The sequence below is a fragment of the Agelaius tricolor genome, unplaced genomic scaffold (genome assembly GCF_023055355.1).
Source record: "Agelaius tricolor isolate 1412-34295 unplaced genomic scaffold, bAgeTri1.0.p SCAF_1, whole genome shotgun sequence".
Lineage (NCBI taxonomy): Eukaryota > Metazoa > Chordata > Aves > Passeriformes > Icteridae > Agelaius > Agelaius tricolor.
Window position 1 is genome coordinate 96126208 of NW_027269261.1, and position 24200 is coordinate 96150407.

Below are 24200 nucleotides of genomic sequence, written 5' to 3' on the forward strand. Positions count from 1 at the left end.
ATGTATAGTATATAAACATTCCCAGTTGATTCTGAAAGTTTGTTTTATAGCTAAAGCTTTAAAAAAATGTAATACTCTTAAAAATATTTTGGAAAGCCCTTGTTGCATCTGAAACATTACTACTCTTCGATATTTGATCATAAATTTATACATAACAACTTCTATAAATTAGATTACAAAATGCCATTTAACTAGAAACGACTTCTGGTTAGAAGTGCATGCTATAAAAACTCAGCAACTAGAAGTCTTTCAGCAACAGGAAATATAAGATATCCAACTAAAATACAAGGTAGAGACTTGGAAACCAGACCATAATTACTCTGTCTTGAGTTTTCCTGGAACAGCTGTACTAACACCTGAACTTTTATTAAAAATACTACAGGATGTTTAGCAGGAGTGAGCAGCCAAAACCTGATTTAAAACAGGATTCAGAGGAAGCACTTCCAAAAATCAAGACTCAGTACACTTTGAAACTGATCTGTAATCACGAGAAGGGAAACATTATTTAATCACTTGACAATTCTTTAAAGACAAGAGGAAACTGAGAAAGAAAGGCTGGCTATTTAACTAGAAAGCCCAGGTCATGGCATCAGGATAGCTAAGTCATGCAGAGATGACTTAGTCATCTATGGGTGGGCAGATATGGGCAGTCTGGGTTTGCCATATGAAGATGTTCCTAAAGCCTCAACAGATCCATAAGCTGGCTGGATGCCATGCAGAGCCAGAGCTGGCAGTACTAGTTAAGGAGAGGAAAACATATCTGTTAAAAATCCCAGTTATATGCTAAGCTTTCCTTAGCAGTAAATCCAAGTTCTCAGTGGCCTTTCTTATCAGGAAGAGATTGGTGGATCTATGCAACTTTATATATGACACAATAAAACCTACACCTCCCTTGAACAGCAGAATTGCTGCAGAAGAGAAAGGAATACCCAGCTGATAGCTAGGAATATCCACTAGGAGTCATCCAGTCACTCAGCAGCTTTCACTGAACACCCACTAAATCTCCACAGTATCACCAACAGAGAGCCCTACACAACTCCATGTTCCAACTGAATCCCATCCCATATGATCTTGTATTTCACAGCATAAACTCCCTTGCAACCAAGAGAATAAAGTAGAGTTTCCCACTAGGAAAGTTCTTTTCCTTTATTCTGCAAGGTGTCTTGCAGGTTTCAATAATCTGATGGTTGGCACACTTTTCAGAAAAATAAATCTGTGAGACAATACACCAGGCAGACCTAATCTAATAGTGTGAATACTGCAGCAGTCACTTAATGCATCTTGCATATGACACCCTGATCCAATGAAGATATGCTGGCACTGCTGTAGAAATAATGCATATTGCTTTGTCATTATATTCAACATGGAATTTGAAAATTAAAGTGGAGCGGGTGTAAACAAAAAAGGATCTGAAAGTAAACATAAGTATTTCTGTGTGGGACTTGGGGTTGCTGTTCTATTCCCAAAGGACAAGCACTGTAAGAATAGCCATTTTTTTCTGGACACCAAGGTCTAAAACCTTTTTATTTTTCATTAAGTACAATACACACTTCTTTTTCTTCCCTATCTTAATTTTCAATTCAAAGAGTTTAAATGTCAAAAGGAACCATTTAGCCTGATCTCCTTTAAACACAAGTTTGGTACCTTTGTATTCAGCTACTCCAGCAATCTGTGTTGTTAGAATGCATTTTCCAAAAAGGCAACCATGAAATAATAGAGAACACCTAGGGAACTGCATCAACCAGGGTAGCCAGGAGTGACACTGTGTCTTGAGTTGACACCTAAGGCCTTTTTACTATCAGTTCTCAATGGAGTGTGCTGAGAATTTGTCCAGATCCTTTTAATCCCAAGTTTTCAGTATTCACAATAACTGCCAGTGCTGTGCTCTGCAATTCAGTTATGATGTTTCAGTCATTTTGAAATCACTCTTAAACTCCTCTACTTGATGCCCTTTAGCTATATGTTGAAAGAGACAGGAACAAAACATTCTCTATTTACTTTCTCCTTGTTACTCATGACTTGTGAGACATTCTGACTCTGACATATATTTTCCAAGATCATTAACCTTCTGTAGCATGGCTAAAATTTAGAATACCATCAACTACACTCTACTAAGGTTTCACCTCACTTGTCTCACAGCTGTTTCATTAGCCCAGATGAATTTACAAGGCATTTTTCTTTCACCTTTACAATGTTTTTTTCCTCTTTGGTTTTATTTCAGGAGGGAGTGGCACTCATTCAGATCCTGAAAACAGCTGCCACAACCCCTCCATCAATTATCTCCTAATTTCAGCATTTCTCAAGCCTTTGCAAAAAGCCCAAGCCACATTTCACAGACACTTTTTTGCTTGGCATATGAGCTGTTGAAGGAGCCCACCACTGCCACCGGCCTTTGTCTCCATGTCTGAGCCCCACTTGCCCAACTGCAGAAAAGCACCTACAATAGCTGTGAGCGGGGATGGCTTCTCAGCTGGATCAGTGATCTGGTCTGGTCCAGGCCAAGAAAAACACACAGATGCTTTTCAGTTTGGGTCATTTCCCCACTGCACTTTAGATCTCAGCCTGACTACAGCTCTACAGCTGCTTTAGCGTGACTGAGAGGCCACTGAACAGCAGGCAGGGGAAGGGAAGGAGTGGCAGAGCACAGGGAGGAGTGCAGGAACAACTTCATACATTTTTCCCATCACAGACAACAGCAACAACTCCACACCCACATGACAACGTGTTTGAAAAATCCAGTCCTGACGCTCACTTGAGCACCACCCTCACATGCCTAAGCCTATAGAAATCTATCAAACATATAACTGGTACTGGTAAATGTTACTCCTGAGTAATACATGATCATGTGAATTTTTCTCCTTTCTACCCATCATCTCCCTCATTATGTAACATTAAGCAGTCCTGTTTATACTTGCCAAATGTCTCTGAAGAGCCACTGCAAGCCAAATAGGAAATGCAGTTCCCAAATTATAGGTATTAAAAAGCAGGCTGAATAACCCTGACACACAGAGTTTTGAACAGCTAAACCTCCAGCTATTTTTGAAACATGTTCCATGGTGTATGAGGAGTGAAACAACTTGAAGGACTGGCCTCAGAGAGCTACTACCAATAGCAACATGCAACACAGACTCTTCCAGTTTTGTTTTGCAATCGTCCTGTATTACTAGTCATCCTTTCTATTTTACAAAGTTATTTTTTTCCTCAGTAACTCATCAGTCACTGTGAGTTGCTGAAACACACCTAAAACTAGACAAAGATCTGTAAATAGTCTTGGTTCCTCATCCCTTTTTGGACACTGGCTGCACAGTGCGATACAACAAATTTCTGTGTATTTGGTTGCAAAATAAATGTAGGAGTATTTCACTTAAAAAGGAAAAATCTCTACTCCATAACATCTTTCTTTTATATTAATATTACAAGTCCTCAATTTTTTAATACCATTTTTATCCTGGAATCAAAACACAGACCTTAGGATAGAGTATGTATGTGGGGTTTTGTATCCTTCCCTGCAAAACCATGTACTATTGAAAATCTTGTGAGGTTTGCATAGTATCTTGCCCAATATTTGACACGAGGGAAGGATTTGCTCATCTCATGATCCATGTTTATAACTCATTTCAACAACATGAATGCAATTTTATACACATCTAGCAGAAGAAATAAATCTCTCTGTTATTTGGCAATGTTAATACTCACGTTCACTTCCACCTCTATGGACCAGTCTCCTAGTGGAGGGTTCATTGATAACTGAAATTTTTTGGAAACCACACCCAAATCACCTTCCTCCATCAACCACTGCTGAATCAATTTCTTCCGAGGGTCCTAGGAGAAAAGTCAAGCTGCATGTTAAACGTGAGTGGCCTTGCTGGCAAGATTTAGGTAGCAATTCATACCACCTGTATTTGTCACAAATTTAGAACACGTGACACAATCTAACATCTAACCTCGTTCCTGTGGATACTTACTCGGATATATATATTCAGAGACACTTGGTAAGGTTTGAGATCAGGATAGACAGTGACAATCCTGAAGAGCACATCCTGTCCTGGCTTATACATGGATTTATCAGTCTGGATGAACACAGAGGTGCTCTTTGACATGTACATCAGGCTGGTACGGTTAGAGAAGATGTGCCGGCCATCAGCACGGCCCTCCACCAGTAATTCATAATTCCCAGAAGCACTGTTCAGAGGCAGCTTAAAAAGAAATAGTGACACTCTGTTAGGTATCCAAAATATTCCTGAAGACACTATTATTTAAAAAACATTTGACATAAAGGACTAATATATACTTGAACTTGTCAACTTATGAAAATTTTCAAAAACAGAAAGGGGATTTTATTCATTACTTTAATGTATTATTTCAACAATTACCAGAAAATGTCTTATCAGAAGCACAACAACACATTTCCATCTAATTTTAAGTAGTAATCAGGTTTTCAAGAATAGAAGTATCTATGCATTCATATGCAATTCACAGTCTTACACTTGCATAGATTGTGCTCTCTTTTTTAAGTTATTTAGAAATTTCTTTGGTTTGATATAATGGGCTAATATTTTTCTTCATCACTTTTTGCTATGAAATTTTCCAAAAATAAAATATCTAAAGAAAGTATGTGTAAGCAAGATGAGCAGGACAGTAAGAGAACTTTGCACTTGTTTTTTTACAGTCTTTAGCTTTATGTCCTAAGGGGTAGAAAAATCAAATACAGAATTTGTTTTTCATAAAGTGAGGTACTGCTTTTCAATAGCAACCTCACTGATTTTGTCTCATTTCACTTTCATAATTAATAATTACAGCACGTATCATGACTCATTTAGAAAGTAAAATAATTATTCTTCCAAAAATATTAAGAAATAAAGGAATATAAAATTTATATGGTTAACTTTTTTTGGATAGACATTGAAGGCTCCTTCAGGGCTGGCAGAAGAGACAGATATCACTGGCAAGGAAATTTAGACCACGTAAGGTCAGAGTAATCATGCACAGATTTCTTCTCTCTCTCTCTCTCTCTGTGTCTTTCCAGTGCACAGAGGCAATCTAGAGCTCATAATTCAGATGCATCACTTCATTTCCTAAAGTTAGCTGGGAGGAATCCCAGTCACAGGGGTTGAAAGGCTTAAAGCAGAGATGCTGCAGCACACCGGAATTTTACTTGAGCAGAGCCTTCACAGACAACCAGCGACCCCAGGGACATCCCAGCCCAGATGCTGCTTCTGTCCCGCCAGAATGGCTCTTTGAAGAAGGGGAAGGGCTTTAACACAGCACACAGCTCATTCCAACAAGCAGCCCTGCTGAAAAGCTTAAGAGTCACATGCTTCTGTTTGGAGTTGGAACTGTAAATCTGGAGCAAAACCTCTGAAGTTAAGACAACTAAAGACAGGCTTGCATTTTGCAGCATAACATATGGAACTGAAACACTCCTCTTGCAGTGTAATGAAAATTACAGCTGTTAACTCAGCAGGCACAGCACTTCAAAAGTATCCTACCAAGTGCTATAAAGAAAGGCTGTACTGCTGTCAAAGCTCATTTTAACAGCACACACTGAGGCAACAGGGATTCACAAACATAGGAAAATGTCACTGGGTGACAAATGAGGTAGATGCAAATGTCTGTAGAGAATACATTTCCTTCTCTGTGTGTTTACCTATAAAGAGGAATCAACTACAATTCCATCCCTCTCTATTAACTTTCTGTTTTTAAAACAAGCCAGGAAAAAAAATCAAGGGGGAAAAATAAAAAAAGCTCTTTTTCACCTTTAAGCAGGCCTGTGATGACATGGGAAGAAGACATCCCCCCTTTAAAATCTGGATTTATAGAATTAAATTTTAGATGCAAAGTTCCACACTGAAAAGAATTTTGCATTTTCTCCAGCTGCAGGTTTTTGTACACACATTGCCAAGAACATATGATTCACATATTTCAACACCCTCCAAATTCCATGCCAAGTATTCTACAATATCTTAAATAAGAGGAACAGCCTTAGCTACTGCATCTATCAAAGACTACCTTATTGTTACCTCAAACATTAATTTATGAATATTACTATTTCTTAAAGAAGCTGTAATCCCTAAAAGTCAGAGAGGATTTGCTACAAGAAGTCCAGGAAATATTATAATAATTAAAAATCAAAATGGGGAAAATAACCTTGTTTTGTTTCATCAATGAATTGTACTCTTACAGTATTATTTTGCTGCAAGTATTGTCTTCAATTTCATCTTTAAAAATGTAAATCTTCTATAAATACCATTTAGAGACTTCATCTATTTTCCTGTATCCCTTTCCTACCACAAATAACAAAAGACAGCATGGGTTTCTCCCTAAATTTTTATACCTGTTATATTTCAAAAGACCTTTCCTTCCAAAACATGGTGACACAACTGCCTTTCTTGTTGTAAAGGTCAGAGACAATGAGGTTTGCATTGCCATGGCAGTGTATTAGGTCAGATGAGGTCCAATGTAACCCACCTTCTGTTTCACACATTTATGGTACCAGAAACTGCACTAATACAACATACCCACAATTGCTGCAGTAATAGTGACTACCCCAACCCCACCAACTCCTTCTCTAAAGGGTTGTTTCTCAACCCAAACATGAGCAAGGCAGTATTTAGCACTAAGTAGTAGGAACTTGCTGTGAAAATATTTTATCTTAGTCAAAACATCCCCAATGAATGGTATTACTATCCCCATTTTGGCAGTCCTAACACAAGAGAGAAAAAGGCCATCTCACGTACTTCTGACTACACCAACCACCATCACGAGTACCTCAGACAAAGCAGCTACTGTTTCCTCTGGAAAAGATGAGGCTGAATCCAGAAACTCATTACCCACCTTCTGCTAGCAAATTACACTTTGGACAAAATCTAAGTCTACTGTGGCTACACAAACGAATAGAAAATATTGCATTAAAATTAGTCAGTTTTCATCTCTTCAGATAGCAGCAAGAGAGGGAGGAAAATACCCTGCCTAGTTTTAGTGCTTGAACATTTTAAGGCCTGGCCAGATTATATCAAGGAACTTGTTAATTTATTTTTTTTTAATGAACAGAATTTTCTACATTTGCTAATGTATAGTTCATACAGATGCATTTCAGCCTAGTAATCTGCATAATGTTGAGCTGTTCATTGTCATTGATTATCCATCTATCAAATACTTCCAAACTATTTAATCAGAGACAGTTTATTTGAGATCAGAACTTAAACCCACCAGATTAAGGGATACCCAGACTTATGGATGACTTTGGTAAAACATTTTTCCTGATATAAATACATAATTCTTTATATTAGGTTTTCAAGATGAATAACCAGGATCATAAATTCAGGATTCATACACAACACACAATTCAAGATACGTTTTTGGGTTTTTAATGTACTTTCACTGAATCTGCATTTCTTAGCCCTTACAAAGCTTGTATATAAATATATTTTATTTTGGTATTTCTCAATTGTTGCTTTACATGATTTTTTCAGCTGTGATTAGCCTTCATGGTGTATCTAAAATACAGGTATAAAGCAGTAAAAAAAGACATAAATTAAATTTTTGTGTTCAAGTTCTATGATAGTTTGTGTTGATGCTGAGTCCTATAATTACTTCTAAGAAGTTGCAGAGCATTTGATCTGAAAAACCCTTGATTTATTGGTCAGGAAATGCACTCATCTGATACTGTGAAAACAACTGGGATCACATGCAAAATATATCATCAACACCAACAGGTGGTAAGCTACAAGCAGTCAACATTTTCTGAGGAAGGAGGGAAGGAAAAAAATACTTACTGCTGGAAGAACAAGAGTCCCAAAGGTACCTGAACGAAAAAAAGAAATATCACACCATCAGAAATCGGTGAGATTAACTACCACACACTTACCAAAACATCAACATTACAGCAGTGCTGTTCTCCTTCCATGGTTGATGGAAGATGTGAGATGCCTTTTGCAGAGCTGCAAAAGTATAAACACCAACCTACAGCAACATTACTTCTCTGTTTGGTGGAGGCTGTTGTCCATGTTCTCTGTTTGAACATTTTTCTTTACATCCACAGAGACTGAAACACTTTTACAATCCATTCAATCCTCTATGCCACCCAAGTTGTTATTTTGCATTGCAGCCCAGATAAAGATTAAAATTTTTGAAACCACGCACAGGATTTATCGCTCTTAATCAAAGGAGCACCCAGAATTAACCTCACGGAATTATGTCACCATGGTAAAAAGTAACTAACATATCAATATATTTGGGTTAATATAACTTATTGCTTTAACTATTTCAACTAATGTGGCTTCAAATATTTTTAAAATCCAAATAAATGTCCTGTTAAACTCCTGGATATCATTACATCATGAAGCCATTAGTGTCACAGTTCTTATCTTAATTACATTATGAATTATAGAACAGGACAGAACAGAATAGAACAGCACATTCCAGGTGGAAGGGACATGATCGCTTCAGGGCTCACCAAAAGTTAAAGCATGTTATTAGCAGCATTGTCCAAAATCCTCCTAAACACTGACAGGTTTCAGACATCAATCACATCTCTAGGAAACCTACTGCAGTGGTGGACCACCCTCCCAGTAAAGAAATGCTTCCTACTGTCCAGTCTGAAGTTCCCCTGCTGCAGCTCTCAAGCATTCCCACACCTCCACACCTTGAACCCCTGGATACCAGGCAGAAGAGATCCCACCTCTGTCTCCACCTGGCCTCCTCAGAAAGCTGTAGATAGCAATGGGAGTGCCCCTCAGCCAGACTAGAGGAACCAAAGCCTTTAGCTGCTCCTCACAGGACATGCCTTTGAGCCCTGCCGCCAGTTTTGTTGCCCTCCTCCAGATGCACTGAAGGACCTTCTAAAACTGGGGGGCCCAGAAGTGCACAGAGTACTTGAGGTGAGGCAGCACCAAGGCTGAATGCAGTGGGATAATCACCTCTATTGACTGGCTGGTGATGCTGGGCTTGATGCACCCTCTAGTCCATGGTTCCCCCTTTTGGCTGCCAAGGCACGCTGCTGACTCATATTTGTTCTGCTGATTCTATTCGGTTAGATCTTTTTGTATCTCCTAAAAAGCCATGGGTTTACACCAATCTTTTACTCAACTGTTTCATAGAGCATGAAAAAAAAATCTATTTATTTATTTATTTATTAATGTCCTTCTTGATCCTGGACCTAAAGGCATTGCTTCCAAGATACAGCAATCACTCGTCCCCTGAACTTCAATAAATGTTAGTTTCAGAAGTCAATGAAATCTTTCCTTTGACAATGGCAAACAGAAGGAATCTCAATGAACTGAATACAGGTTGTCCTGACTGCTTCCAGAGCACTAGAAGAAAAATGCTATCCAGTATGTACCATCTATCCAAATTATAAACTAGGTTAAACCAAATGACTCACATCCCACAAACTAAGTCTGTGGGTAGCACACTCCAATACTTCATTCTGGTACTCAAAACCTTAACAGGCATGGGCAGTACTGGGCCTAAAGAACACAGTTCTTTCCACAACATATTTATGTTGCTGTTAAACCTGCTTTTTTTTTATCATCTCTCTCTCCTCTTGAGAAGCATCTCATGCAGTCATTAACTCTGAGCAACCCCACTGGCCTTTGAGGTTTTCCACACAGGAGTGTATGGCAAAATACTTTTCTCAGCAGCCAGTGGAGCAGACAAACTGCCCCAATTCACAGTGGCAGGGAGCCCTCACACTTGGCCAAGCTTGCCTGGCACACAGGAGAGGCATTATGAAGTCCTGCAGAGTACCTGATCTGCAATGTAAACACCTCTAGATGCACTGATACATTTATTCCCAACATCTACCCAAATAACCCCATGTTCAAACAGTTGCACTAAGAAATACAATTTTAGCTAAAGGAAACTTCTGTCTTCCTCACTAGGACAGAGTGAGTTACTGCTAAGTAGGAAGAATTTTTCTTAGGGCATTATATTTCACTGTAAAGGGAGCAAGATGCATGGTAAATAGCAACAGAGATGGTACAAAGTTAGCTTCTGAAATTTCTCTCAGTTATACACTAAAACCCTAACCCTTCTCTTGTTTCTTTCCCTCTCTGAAATAAAGATGTGCTAAAGCTGGGGTCTGTGCAACCACAACCCATAACACCAGAGGAAAAAAAATTAACCTTTGTCATTGATGATAATTGGTTATTAACAAGGAATAGAAACCATTTACCAGATGTCTGAGTGGATATGCCCATGGTTGTTCTGCTATGCTAGCTTTAATCTAATCCACACAGCTAATTACAGCAATGGCTACAGGAGTGACTTCATTACACCAGGAGACACAAATCTGGTATTCGTACCAGAGCCCACACCATGGGGTTTCTGTTTCCAACTTTACCCTGCTGGTACACAAACACACTGGTACCCACACCCTGCAAGGGCAGAGTGATGAAGGGAACCACTGTGGTAGTCCTGTGCAGCATCCACCAGCTTGCAAAGCAACCTTAACAGGGCAGGCACTTCAAAGCTTTCTCACCAGGGCAGTGCCTGCTTGCCTCCACCTGTTTTGAGAACAAGTGGCATGCAAAAAAACAGAAATCTTATGGCAGGGTTTCTTTCCTGCTCCCAAGCCTGGGAGATCTAAAATCAGGCCTGAGCTAGGTAAAATTGTAATGCAGATGGGGAAAGACGTGGGGAGGAGGGAGATTTATATCACAGTTGCATTTGTGCAACTCAGGAAGGATTTACCTTCTGAGGCAGTGCTAGGGAGCCACAGCCTCCCTGTAATAAAGCCCAGAGCACAGTCTAATTCCCAGCCAGTGAGAATCATAAAAGAGGCTCCAGGGCATGAGGTAATCTTCCAATTTATGTCACTACATCATTATTTTGCTAGGAATTGAGCAGCCTGGGCAGATCTGAAATTCTTTAGCATTGCAGTGGATTCTCCTGTCATGTAAGATTTTCCCATGTTCTCAGAGACTATCAAACTGCAGTCAAATCCCTGGAGCTCTGCTCAACTATGCCTAGGGATGACTTTGGGCATGCTTGAGCAAGATCTATAGGAAAACATTTCCTTTAAGTCAATGCTGAATAGCGGAAATTCACAAATTTTTCTGTTCACTTGATGAATTAAAGTTATATTTGATCATACAGCAATTTCAGTTTTATAAGGAATTAACCCTGGTCCAACAGCTATCCCTGCTCTGCTGCAAGCCCTCCTATCGTGTAGCTGACTTTTACCCACATGCAGCATGTAACACTCCCACGAGATCAGTCAGTAGATGCCAGACTAATCAAGTCAGGCACCTACTGTCCCCAGAAATGGCAACAGTCTTCTGTCTCCTTCAACACATCTCTGCAAAGAAACCCTTCAGTTATGAAATGCAGGTAGCTAACACCAGGCAGAAGTAGGTTTAGAAAGGAGCCCAGAACAGCTAAGCCACCAACACCAAGCCCTGCAAACCACAAAACGCTTCCTCCTGACTCATTCCATCTGCTCTCCGCAGCAGCAGTCACCAGCACAACTGGAGTGGGACACAGCAGGGAACAACCAGGCAAGAGCACACAGCCCTGCTACCACAAGAGATTAGTTAGGGAATACTTCCAGCTGGGAATCATGACTTTGTTTTAGGGGGAGACATGAAAAATTCAGTGGACCGTTACAGATTAATCTTGAAGGAAGTTAAAATACAAACTACCAAAAATCCCAACAGAAGTCACATGAGCCTTCAAGAAAAAAATCTCTATCCTTGTCATTTGCAAAACCATTTCTTTCACAAAATTCCTGAGGCTTGTACTGTATTCATTCAATAACTACTGAACTGAGAAAATACATGGAAATACAGTGGAAACAAATGCCACACTGTCCTGTCCCTTTTCCTCAGAATCCCTGGCGTTTAGGATTGTCCAGCAGTAAAGGAATCAAAGGAAGTGTGGGAGTGACATATCAGCAGTATTTTAAAGTATTTTTCTACCCTGCCATTTTTGGTCAGTGTAATAGTATTGTTATCAATAAAGCAAATACAACAAATTCTACGTAAACACATGCATGGTTTTTTTTAGACTTATGGAGAACAGCACAAACAGCATCTTAAATTCTTCCCACTGCACAGGCCTGACCCAGACCCAGAAATTTATTCTACCCCTTCTTGAGATGACACCATTAGGACTAGTCATAAATGTTTCAGCTTCCACCCCCAAAAAAAGGACAGAGGTTCTAGAAAAATGACTGCATGGCTTGGCACAGTGAACTAGAGCTTATGCCAATATATCAATAAAGTAGCACTTCAGTCTCTGATCTACATAAAGTCAGCACTGACTGTATATTGTAGCTCACGTGGCAGCTATTGCTACAAACAGATTTTATCACTTAAACTTTTCTACCTATGTCTTCAATCCTTCTTAGTAATGTGTAAGAACAGAAAAATAAAACTGGAATCACTTCAGATTGATTTACTGAAATTATGCCACATCTTTACTCTCACAGCTGTGTTCATATACCCATACATAGGAAATGTTTACAGGAAAACATTTTCTTTGCAGGGGCAAATGGAGTTATTTTCTACTGCTGAATCAATTTCAAAAACTCCCATCATATAAATAAAAATTAGTGTTCTTAAATGTCCTTCCAGATTTTTATTCCTGTCCAAAATATATATACTATTTTTGTGCTAAAAAAAAAAAAAAAAAAAGGCAGTAATACCAAGGCCTAAGCTGTCCAGGAAGTGAAAACAACTTATTCTTCAAAGATTCAAAGAAGACCTGCAAATCTGTTGAGTTCACAGTTTGCTTTAGATATGTTATACTCCTCATCTATCATGCTAAAACTATCACCCAAATTAGTACTGATTATTTACACAAATAGCCCGAAATACAGAGCTTAAGCCATGGCTGTTAAGTTATGGCTCAGTTTGGCACAGATGACAGAAGGAGGGGCAACACAGCACTCAAACACACAACAGGGACTGCCAGGGGACGTCAGCATTCGGGCTGACATCCAAAGCCAAATGAGGCCAACAGGCCTGTAGCAAAGGGGTATAACTTGCTCCAAAATGCCTCCTAAACCCTGTCTGCCAGCACGACGTACTCTTCCCTCCACAGCCGCTTCCTACCCTCCTCCCCTTATCTTTTTCAGTTCTTTTTGAAAACCTGGAGGCTGAAAGCACTCAGAAATTATGAAGGGGGGAGAGAGAGGCAAGGTAGCAGCATTGCCTATGGAGAAAGATGTTAGGACACAGGAGGAATAATCCAAACTGGACCAAACTTTACCACCTAAGGGTCTGGTCAAGAGACAGGGCACCACAGCCCTGGAGGACAGAAGAAAGGCAGCATGCACAGATGTTTTTGTGATTAAAGCTATGTTTTACCAAATTCTGCAGTTACTAGCAAGTTCTAGCTTCAGTCTGCAATATAAGTGTAGAGATATTTTCCTGACAACTAGATAAAAACCCTTCTTCACCTAAATATAAAACTTTTTCCCTAACCTCCATGATCAGAAGAGTGGAAGAAACCCAACCATAGCACATCCAGAAACACTCTTGGCCAGAACACAGCAGATGCAGATCTACCAGAAGGTACGAACAGAAGCTATGAACAGGCACTGTCCTTCCTCTCCTCTGCCCCTGAGCACAGCATTCTCTGTGTCTTTCTACCTTACATGGCAAAGGAGTCGTGGTGCCCCCACTTGTCCCTTCTAATGATTCAGCCATCCTTCCCTCATCAGCACTGTCAGATCTACCCTTGAGGAACACCACCATCTCCCACCCTCTCAGACCAACAGCTGCTGCTGATGGCTGGGCACCTCTTCCCTTGCCCTGCCACATCCATGATCCTTTCCCCAAGCAAGTAGCATGTTTTCCTGCTGACTGGCCTTTTTTAGACTTAAAGCATAATTCAGACATTTAATTCTTCACTCAATCTTCTAAAGCCAAACAACCAGCTCCATGGATTATACTATTATTACCACTTTCAGCTGAGTAGTCAGAGACCAGCCAGTTCCAAGAACACAATACTTAGATAAACCAGGGAGTGTTTTCTAAGACACTGCATGCTGGGTAGGAAAACAGAACAGCTTCATATTTCCAAAACTAAATAATCTTTTTAATCAGAGACCTTCTGAGAATTATCCAGGCACTATCACCGCTTAAACTCAAGTACAGCCTCTTTTCAACTTTTTTCCGAGACAAACCTAAGAGCCATCTGTGGACTGCTTGTCATGCATATGACATTACCACTGCCTACCATACCATAACAAGTCTACTGCCATGAATTATAAATTTACAGCTGTTAGGAAGGCAATTTTTGAATACTACACAGGAAACTTTCTTGACATCAGAATCAGACTGTGAAGCTATACAGACAATTCAGAATAATCTCAGACTTAAGCCTTTTACACAATTAAATGTGAAATACACTTCATCCCCTTGGTGACTGTGTACAAACACACATCTCCACACGCTGCTTTCAAGGCACTATTGGCCACCATTACTATCCATTCCTATGTCCATGAAATAAACACAGACAAAGCCACTATCAAGGCAATTAAAAGCAGCTGCAGTTTTTATTCCAAATTAAAACACAAGAAAATCACATCAAGACAAAATATGGCTAAGCCTGTACAAGCCAGACATCTGGCAGTATTAACCACCCTCATCACATCAATTGCTGTAACTGGAGCAAAATTTCAAAGTCACTTCTCAAACTCATTCATTGCAAATAACACATTCAGCATCAATTGAAATTTCTGCTTAAAGGGAGTAAAAGAAGAAGATTTGTTCTCATATTGGTTTTCTTCCATTTTCTGGAACACATTTAAAATTTGTGATGACAAAGCCACATAACTTTTCTGAGGCAATAACATTATTTGAATATATAAAATTAGTACTAGAGACTTCCTTCATCAGTACATAAAGGCAATATAAACCCCATACCATACAAAATAAGCACCTGAACCTCATAGCTATACCTCCAGGAAGCTGAAGAAGTGGTCTATCACTATAACCGTGTTTTCTATGCACATACTTATTTGGACTTCAGTGAATGTAGGTGAACCAACATCATCTCTTGACACTTGCTATCCAGTCTCTGCTGACAGGATCTCAACTCTGCCTTCACAAGCAGGTAGTCATGGATGGCACAGCATGGAAACCAGCAACACTGCCAGTGCTGAGTCATAAGGGTCTCGTGAAAAGAGATGTCACCTCTGCATGACTGGAAACTCATGAATTTCCCAACCGCCTGCTGCCTCTGCAAGTATTTCTCTAACTTGGTAGTTCAGCTTGGATCTCATTCTAACAAGACACCACTAAGGACATCACCTTAGACCCATCCACTGTTAGCTCCCACTCTTCTCTCTTTAAAGCTGCTTTTACATGTGCCTAATAGTACATAGCAGATGTATAGCACTCTTCTCCTGATACTTCACACCAGCTACTCCCATCTCTCCTCAGACATTTTCCAGAATGTAGAAGAGACTCCCAGGGTCAAACCCAAGTCTGTCTGCTGTCTGGCCCAAGATCCCATCTGCAGCAACAGTCAAGGACATACATCTGAAAAGCATCAAAAGCGAACAGGTACACAGTGACCCTTCCCCGGGTACTCTTCCCAGCCTAAGCAATCTGTGTGTCTGTATACTGGGCCAATCCTCCATGGACTTCTGTCTTATAAATTTGTGCAATCATGTTTTCCATTCACAACTGGGACATGGAGTTCCACAATTTTTTTTCATCTCATGTGAAGGCCCATCTTCTTCTGTCAGGTTTGAACTCGTCTCCTGAGAGATCTCAGATCCTTCTGTCTGCTCTCTCTGGCATTTCTCCAGCTGGTTCACAGGCTCCATGATGAGTGCCAAAAATCAAGCACAGCATTCCCCAGGATGCCCAATTAAGCTGTGAAGATTACTAGAATACTTTCTCATAGCTTACAGAAAATACTTCTGTGTATACTTCTGAGTACAATGTTTACCTTCTTTTTTGAGCATCACAGTACTACTTACAAGCCTTCACCTTCTGTTGCCTTTAAACCATTGCCCCCACCCCATACACACTCCCCTTTTCCTGCAGGACTGCATCACCTTGTTCCCCATCCAATAAACACATGCCCTTCTGGTCATCAACAAAAGCAGAACTACGCACTAGCTCTAGTGAATCACACTTCATTTTTTTCCCCTAATCATTTTGGTATTGTCAAAATGTGTTCAAAATCTAATCCTTTCTCCCAGCATCCTTACCACCCCTTCACTAATCTAATAAACATTCTCTCCTTTTCATTCATGTCAATCATACTGAACACTACAGTTTCAGGGCAACTCATTTCCAGTTTGAGAGTGAACCACTTAGACTTACTTGATGAACACAATTTTTCATCCAGCTACAAACACATTAAATAAGAATTTCATGCTGTCCCTGCTTCCCCAGCTGGCTTGTCAAAGTGCCATGCCAGACTATCAAAAGCCCTAGTAATATCAAAATATGACAAAATCCTGCTTCTTCTCTACCTACAACCCTTGCCAACCCATAGTACAATACATTTGCTTTGCAGGTTTTCAATCTTCTAGAACCTCTCTGTCCAATTATGCTCTCAAAACTTCACTAGCAGATTTTAAATTATTTCAGTCAATTCCCTAAATATTCTACACGCAATTTTATCAAGCCTAAACACTTGACCAAAGTACTAATTAAACTGTTCCTTCCCTTTTCTAATCTTAATTCTTAAGCCTTTTCCATGACAGTTAGTTGATCTTCTTAGTGAAGACTAAACACTTACTGCCTCTCAGCATCATTAATCATCAGAGTAGCAAGCCACAGAAGTAGCAACCCTTCTCATCAGGGTAGCAAGCCACATCCTTTGCTAGATTTCTTACTACCAATATGCTATTTAAAAACCCTGCCTTACTATCGTTCACATCCTTTCCTATTAATAGTTTGGCCTTACCAGTTTTGTTCTTCATTACCCCTGCTACTTCTTCAAGTTCCTTTGTAATCTGATCTCATTTACAGTTTCTACATACAGTTTTCCTTCTTTCTGTTTTTTTGGCCAGTTTAGATCGTGTTTAGTTACTTCATTTCTTACCTCTCTGTTCTGTTAATGTGCACTTATCCTTTGAGTATGACTCCCTCAGGAATTTTCACCCTTTGCTTCCCTTATTGTTTCTGATAGCATGTTACCTACCAATTCCTGTTTGTTTTCATCACCTCTTTTTTCCCTAATTCACAACCTTTAGTTTGTTCTTCTCTTCTCCCTTTCCTAAAAGCTCCAAAGCCCCCCCCCAGTTCACAGTGGCAACAGGGAACTGCACACAGGGACATGTAATATTCCCTCATCTGTATGAGTTGTCAAACTGTCTGCACTTCAGTTTTATCCCACTCTTTTGAAGATACTGTGAAACAGTCTGGAGTGCTCAATCTGCCACACCCTCCTTGCCCGGATACTGACAAAGAACATGGTGACCAGAAAAACCTCATGTACAACCACATAAGCCTTGAGTCACAGAAGGACTCCTTCCCTCAAATCTCAAACAGCATGCAAACAGTAACATAAAGCTCGAGTACTGCATAGGATCACTACTCCCATTTTTCTGCAAACAACTTAATGGGTCTGTTAGCAGGATGGATTCAACAACAGGCACAGAAACCTGCTGGGTTTTGTTCTTTTCTTTTATGTTTTTGGGTTTGTTTGTTTTTTAAATCTACTCCAGCTATATGAAAGCCCATAAAAGAGCACCTTCTTCTCTACTACATCAGTCATCTCTGGGTCCAGCCCCAACACCTCCTTCCCAAAAACTTTTCCTTCATACTGATTTTGCATAGGTTATGTGCATGTGCTGACTATTTAACAACTTATTTTTCATAAGGCACAGCTACATGTACTTTTGGATATGGAGATTATGGATGCAAAATCACTGCTGGCAACTCCTGCTCTCTCACTGTTTGGCTTTTTAGACATCGACGAAAAATTAGGCAGAAAGGAGATGTTCCACTAAACTGCCAGCAAAACCTTTCACCCCACAGATATTCAGCACAGACACCACAGTCACCAATAACTCAGTCATTTTATTCTGACATAAGGTACAGAGGCAACTCAAGGTTAATAACAGGGACTGAGGAGTTTAGGCCATTCACTCCCACTTAGGTGTTACTTTACAACTTACTATTCCTAGTGTCTCTCACTGGTTCTTATACTGACATGGTCAGAATCACATTATTAAGTATGTAAAACATGCCTTCTGGTAAAAGGAGATTTTCCATTGTCTCTATGGAGGATCACTACGTGTCTGAGCTTGACAAGCATTCTCACAAACTATCATGCTTCATAAATCCTAATCGAGTATTTACCATGATCTAGCTCAGTAACCTCTGTTAACAAGTAAGTGTACTCCTCTCTGGAAATACAGAAAGGCAGCATAAATTAATTAACATATACAAGTCATTTACAAACTATGCACGTTACTGTAAACCAAATTCTCCAGTAACTTCACATAATTCTCACTCACCATGCCTTAAATACATTATGTTGTACCTTATATAGCAAAAGTTTTAACTAATGAATCTTACTCTTTAGAATTAAAAACATTAATACTGCTGGGCAAATTATGACACCTCATTACACATAGAAGAGTTTCTGAAAACCAATTCTTTTTTCCAACTTATATGCTTCTTATTCTTTCCAAATCGTTCCAGCACCAACACAGAAAATACTTTTCAGAACCTCTCGCAATTAAGGCATAAGGTTTCTCATACTCTTAACACACACAGCAATGTCTGGGTAGCAAACCCTGTAAGAAAACACCTCCTGCCAATTCATACTACATCTTTATTATCAATGACTGGATGACTATGCATGGCAGGAGTCACCCCTCACTGCAATCACTAAAGATCAATTTATTCATACAGGGAATTTAACTTGTTCTTCTGTTATTCCCATAATTTTTTTTTTTTTTTTGCTATTGTTGACACAGAAAACCCAACAGCTGCAATTGCACACAAGCCATTGTTACCTTCTGCAGCCATTTTCAATGAGGATCTTTCTAATACTGCATCTCCACAGAAAGTGTGTCAAGGCTTGGTACAGCTCACAAAAACAGCTTTAGTTAGTGCTTTGTGTTTTCCTGGCATCTGCCCTAGGCAATGGAAACCTATTCTCTCCTGGTGACGCATTCTATTTTTTTTGGGTTGTGCTTGCTCACACAAAACTTACCTGTAGCAGCAACCTCCCCCTTGCAAACAGTCAGGGGTTTTTTTTCCACTATATTAAATGCAATTAACTTAATTTCTGCACCAAAATATTGGTCCTAAATAATCTCCCTTCCTATACAGTACATTTAGTTTCTGGAATATTGTGCCAAGCTCAAAATATCTTTAAATCCATGTGCATGCACACTTTCTCCTTCACTCCAAATACCCACTAGCCACTTATTATTATTTATTTTCCCTTAGTTATATAAAAAGCACAATAATGATGGGAACCAACCTCCACTGCTAAAGTGTTTCTCTAACAGACAATTGCCCAAGAATCACTGAGCTATCAAAATTCCACTATCAGTAATATTAGAACAGCAAATGCTTTATCAACCATCAGAGGGCAAACACTCTATTTCTTATTCAAAGCAAGAATTATATTATAGAAATTAAAAAATCCCATGCCTCTAATACAATAAGGTCTTCTCATGGAGCTAACTCAGAAACTTAGACCACTATATGTATCATATTGAGCACCTACTAGAGAACCAGGCTAAATCCTTAATTTAAGGCAATTGCAGAAGCATTTGACAGACAGGTATGTAATACCATTTATACTGAGCTACTTGAATGAACTTGGCCTGTCAGATTAAACATGTCTAATAAAAACTGTGTCCTCAGCCTGTGCTATGTCTCCAGCATCCAATTTCCAACTCAGTTCCATCAGCACAAACATTTGCATATTGAACCAGGGGACCTGTCTGCCTAAAAAAACATTCAAACAAAATAAAAACTTTATTTTTCAGTCAGATCAGTTTCTCAGAGCAGTTAATCCCCTGCTTTTGCTGTCACCATGCAAGGAAAACTACAGAGCATAATTGAGCCAGCTTAGGCAACAGTGCCACTGAATGTGCAGTCTAACCAAGGTAGGTATTCAGTGACAGATAAACCAACATTCTCTGAGCACTAATATATGCAGAAAATATGTAATTTAAAGAAGATTTTGTGTGCCTGGAGATATTCTTGGTTTTTTTCCTACAGCTGCAACAGCTGGTTTGATAAAACCTCCAGTCCTCCTTCAGTCACAGACTAAGATCAGCTACAACAATACCACTTCATATTTTATCTTAAGATTGTTGTGTTCTTCAATGAAAATTTTAAAGATTTATGTTCTTATTCTGACAAACTGCATTTGCTTCTCTCTGACAACTTGCTTTCTGTCTGAGTCAGAACTGATCCACACCTGTATCACCTTTGGATACAAGTCTTCAAGACTACATCCTCTTTTACAGGGGAGTTCCCTTTTTGCTTACATATTTGTTCACAGAAAACAAATGACTAACAGATTGTATAACCTGACTAAAAAAAAATTGATGGCCACATACTGAACATTAAGAATTTTGCAAGAGGAAATACACAGTATGCTCAGCACCTTTTTTTTTTTTTTTTTGGTTCTTTGTTTCACTTATCAAGTAAAAAGCATAGAAAATTTAAATACTTAAAAGACTGGAAAATATTAGAAGTTAGTAATTCACTACAGCATTTGTCCTTTTTCCTCACTGCATCCAGTCTGATGCAGTGCCATACCTGTTCCTAATAACCCATCGTTCACTCTGGCTTCAGCAGCTCCTGGTGTCAAGCATTATTTTGTGTGCTCAGAAGATAGAGAGAGCCACATATTTTTACTAGCTTGGAATTACCAGTTGCTTGCTTGGCTTTTAATATTGAGAAGGACAAAAACAGACAGGTTGAAACTCATGCAAGGTTCACTGAGCTCTATGTTAAAGCAGAACAGAAGCAGGAAAGAAAAGCCAGTATAGTTAGAGGAAGAAAATAAGACAATTTATTTTCTTTTTTAAAATTTTGGATTTCAAAAGAAAACAAGAAAAGCTGGCTGGTTTAGGGTTTTTTTGGTTCTATTTCAAAATTTTCTAATCTGCTCAAATGCACTCCATCACACTCAAAGCCTTAATCGTCTCTACAGGCTGTGAAGGCTTTGAAATGAAGCTATGATGCTTCCAATTAAGGCATCTACATTAACTGTAAGACATTAAGAGAAGAATTACACAAACAGTAGAGAAAGAGCTTTATAGCAGGGTAGATTTTTCAGTACCTCACACTGCCCTCACACTCTCTACTTTTAAGAAAATAAAAAGCTAGAGTTTAGATGTAGTTTATATCACCTCATAGTAAAAGCAGTGTGAAAGCTGGACTATCCATAAAAAATATTTTCTTTCTCATGAGGACAAATCTCAGGTAGGATATCTCTATGCTTCTGTTGCCAGGTGACCTTTCTAAAAAGGAACATTGGCCAGGATATCTCAGCTTTTCAGAACTCCTACCATATCCACTACCCCTGCCTGGTGGCATGGATTAAATCAGTCTCTTCTCACATTTACTTATCTTCCATCCCCAAACTCTCCACAATTCAGTTCCTGATCTTTAAAAATTCTTGTTTCTTCAAATGCGCAGAGCTTCCAAGTGCCTTCACTTGGAAGACAGTCATCCTCACTTTCCTATGGTCCTCAGGTCATTACTTTCTTAGGGCATGAAGAAGCAGCTTCAGTCGTTGCATTTTCTTTGTTTGTTCCACCTCTTCGGTTCTCCCACCACTTCCACTTTGCACCTTAGCAAGCTACCAGTAAGCAACTTTTCCACTACTTCTACAGTGGCCCCACTACATGGACCAGAGTACTTCCTGGTTCCTCACAAATCCCACATCCATCACACTTTGCTTTTTGATTATTTTCAGAGTTTACAGACAGTTAGCACACCCATGCAATCACTCATATCCAGCTCAGTTGCCCAACTCCAAACAGAGCCAGCAGTGTACAAGACTACTTTCCCATAGCGACTCCTACTTGGTAAAATAAATTTCCTATTTTAGTACCACTTAGAAGCTATGATATTTTGGGAGGAACAAAATATTCCTGTGAGAAGGCAGACAAAAATACTTCCAAACCAAGTCCATTACTTTTCTTACCTTTCTCAAAGACCACTTCCCTGCTCAGGATGGTCTCGTTATCTCTGATCACTTCTCCCTTTACGGTGACCTGTGCTGGGCTGTCCGGCAGCAGAGCTACCCCAACAGTCAAGTTTGCTCCAGGCCGGATGTTCCAGGGAGCTGCCACAAGGAACGTAGGTCTGGAAAGCCCAAACGAGCAGAGAGAGAAAGGGCAGGGAGTGAAACACACTCTCATAAAAAGTAACCGCGTACACATAAAGACATACGACACACGTAGCCAAGCTCTTCTGTCGCTCTGCGCTGCGGAGGCTGGAGGTGATGCTCACCCTCGGCTGCAGCGGGCAGCGCCGCTCTGCCCGCTCCCGGGACCGGCTGCCAGGCGGGAGCCCCGGGCAGCGCTGCCCGCGCAGCCACCGCGGCGGGCGGCAGGGAAGGAAGAAGAGGTGCCCCGTGCCCCAGCCCCACGTACCCGGCCGCCGCGGAGCTGCAGAAGAAGAGGAGGAGGAGGAGGAAGAAGAGGACGTCGCGGCGGGTCCGCGCCATGGCTCTCCGTGCGCGCTGCCCGGTGCGTCCGCCGCTGTGCGCAGGGCCGGGCCCGGGGCTGTGGCCGGGCGGGAGGCGCCTTGGCGGGCGGGGAGGGGAAGGGAAGGGAGAGGCGGCCGCTGCCCCAGCGCCAGGCACGCTCCGCAGGCGGCAGGAGCCGCGGGGCGTTCCGGGGGCCGGCCCGGGTGGGCGGCCCGGCGGCAGCACACATCTGTCTGCACAGGGATACCTACGGGTGTGTCACCTCTCTCTGCCATCGCTCCCACATCCTGCGGCCGATGCAGCTGGGAAACGGGTGGGGTTCTCAGAACCCAGCACCATACAAAAGCAGAATCGAGAGCAATGTTTTGTGCTTGCAGCTCCGAGCAGAGCAGCAGCCCGTTGCGGAGAGCTGCTCGGTTATCGGCTCGGAAAGACCCGGAGAGCCCGCAGAGGCGCGCTGGCCTGGGGCTCCGGCTCGGAGGAGAGCCGGGAGCGGTTCTGGGTCTGAACAGGGAAAAGTATGCTGGCAAAAATTCAAGGAGCCTCGTAGCTACTTAAATGTGAACCGATTGGTAATGCAGCTCTGGCTGGACTGTGGCAAATATGGCTCTGTGCCCCATATTTGCAAAATAAGGTCGTACCTACTTACAAATCTTAACCAACCTTCAGAGTTCAAAAAGTGCACTGAAGCAGCTTGGGTAACAGAATCCGTTCTGTTCCTTTAGCAGGTTAATTTTAACTGTGTAGACTAGACATATCTAAGGTTTGATTTGTGCAAATTCTTTCATTGCAGGACAAGTCTAATACATTTAGAAATTATGCCCAATTCTTGATGTGTGCCTCTTCAGAAGTGCTGGAGTGGCATCCTCTGCATTGTGGTACACAGCCAAATGCAATCAGCTATAGTCCTAAACAGAAGCATCACGCTGTGTTCTTATGAAAATCAGATCAGTAATGTGCATAAACACTGTGCTTTAATTGTATGCCAGGCAGGCATGCTGTCTTCTCACATCTTTTACATTTGCTTTTCTAGGTTTTCATACTCAGCTGATTCTTTTTGGAGCACCAGTCTTTGTGGTGACAGAAGAGAGGGTGTCACCTCTGTAGACTAGCAAAGGGGTGATAGTGCAACAACCAACTCATGCTTGCAAAGTCAGTCTTGGCAGCTGCTCACCTGCAAAAGGTGCATTGTGAGGCAAAGCTTGGGAGATGTTTGCTGTTGGTTTTAGTAACTCCTTATTACATGTGAGAAACAGCCAGGGAAGATGAACAGCCACTGCCACTCCTTTTCTTGGAGATTGGGAAAAAGTGCTTACAAGTAGCACTGCATCCCAAGAACCCCAGCCTCAGATGGCAAAGCTACACATGATACACGTCTGCATTCCATGGCACTGAGCCAAACTGGCACTCCACCATACCTATCAACTATACTAATCAGCTCTCTCAGTCTCCAAAACAAGGTGGTCACATCCCAGCTTCCTATCAGGTATGGTTCATGCTAACCCCCAAACTGCACCAGAAATTCTTCAAGAAAACACCACAGCCAGGGCAAAACCATGCCAAGGTCAGCTTGAGGGTAGAGACAACCAATT

At 40.8% G+C, this 24200-nt stretch overlaps 1 protein-coding gene across 1 annotated transcript in view; it reads right to left on the bottom strand.

Moving 5' to 3' along the window:
- CD109 (CD109 molecule) overlaps positions 1 to 23101 on the bottom strand; it is a 71696-nt gene extending 48595 nt beyond the window's left edge. Inside the window, exons 1-5 of the mRNA XM_071444680.1 lie at positions 22553 to 23101; positions 22102 to 22262; positions 7776 to 7804; positions 3966 to 4196; positions 3697 to 3822 (exon numbers count right to left, since the gene is read on the bottom strand). Of these exons, the coding sequence (XP_071300781.1) occupies positions 3697 to 3822; positions 3966 to 4196; positions 7776 to 7804; positions 22102 to 22262; positions 22553 to 22626 (621 nt within the window). The 5' untranslated portion in view covers positions 22627 to 23101. The remainder of the gene's footprint in view (positions 1 to 3696; positions 3823 to 3965; positions 4197 to 7775; positions 7805 to 22101; positions 22263 to 22552) is intronic.
- Between the last annotated feature and the right edge of the window lie 1099 nt (positions 23102 to 24200).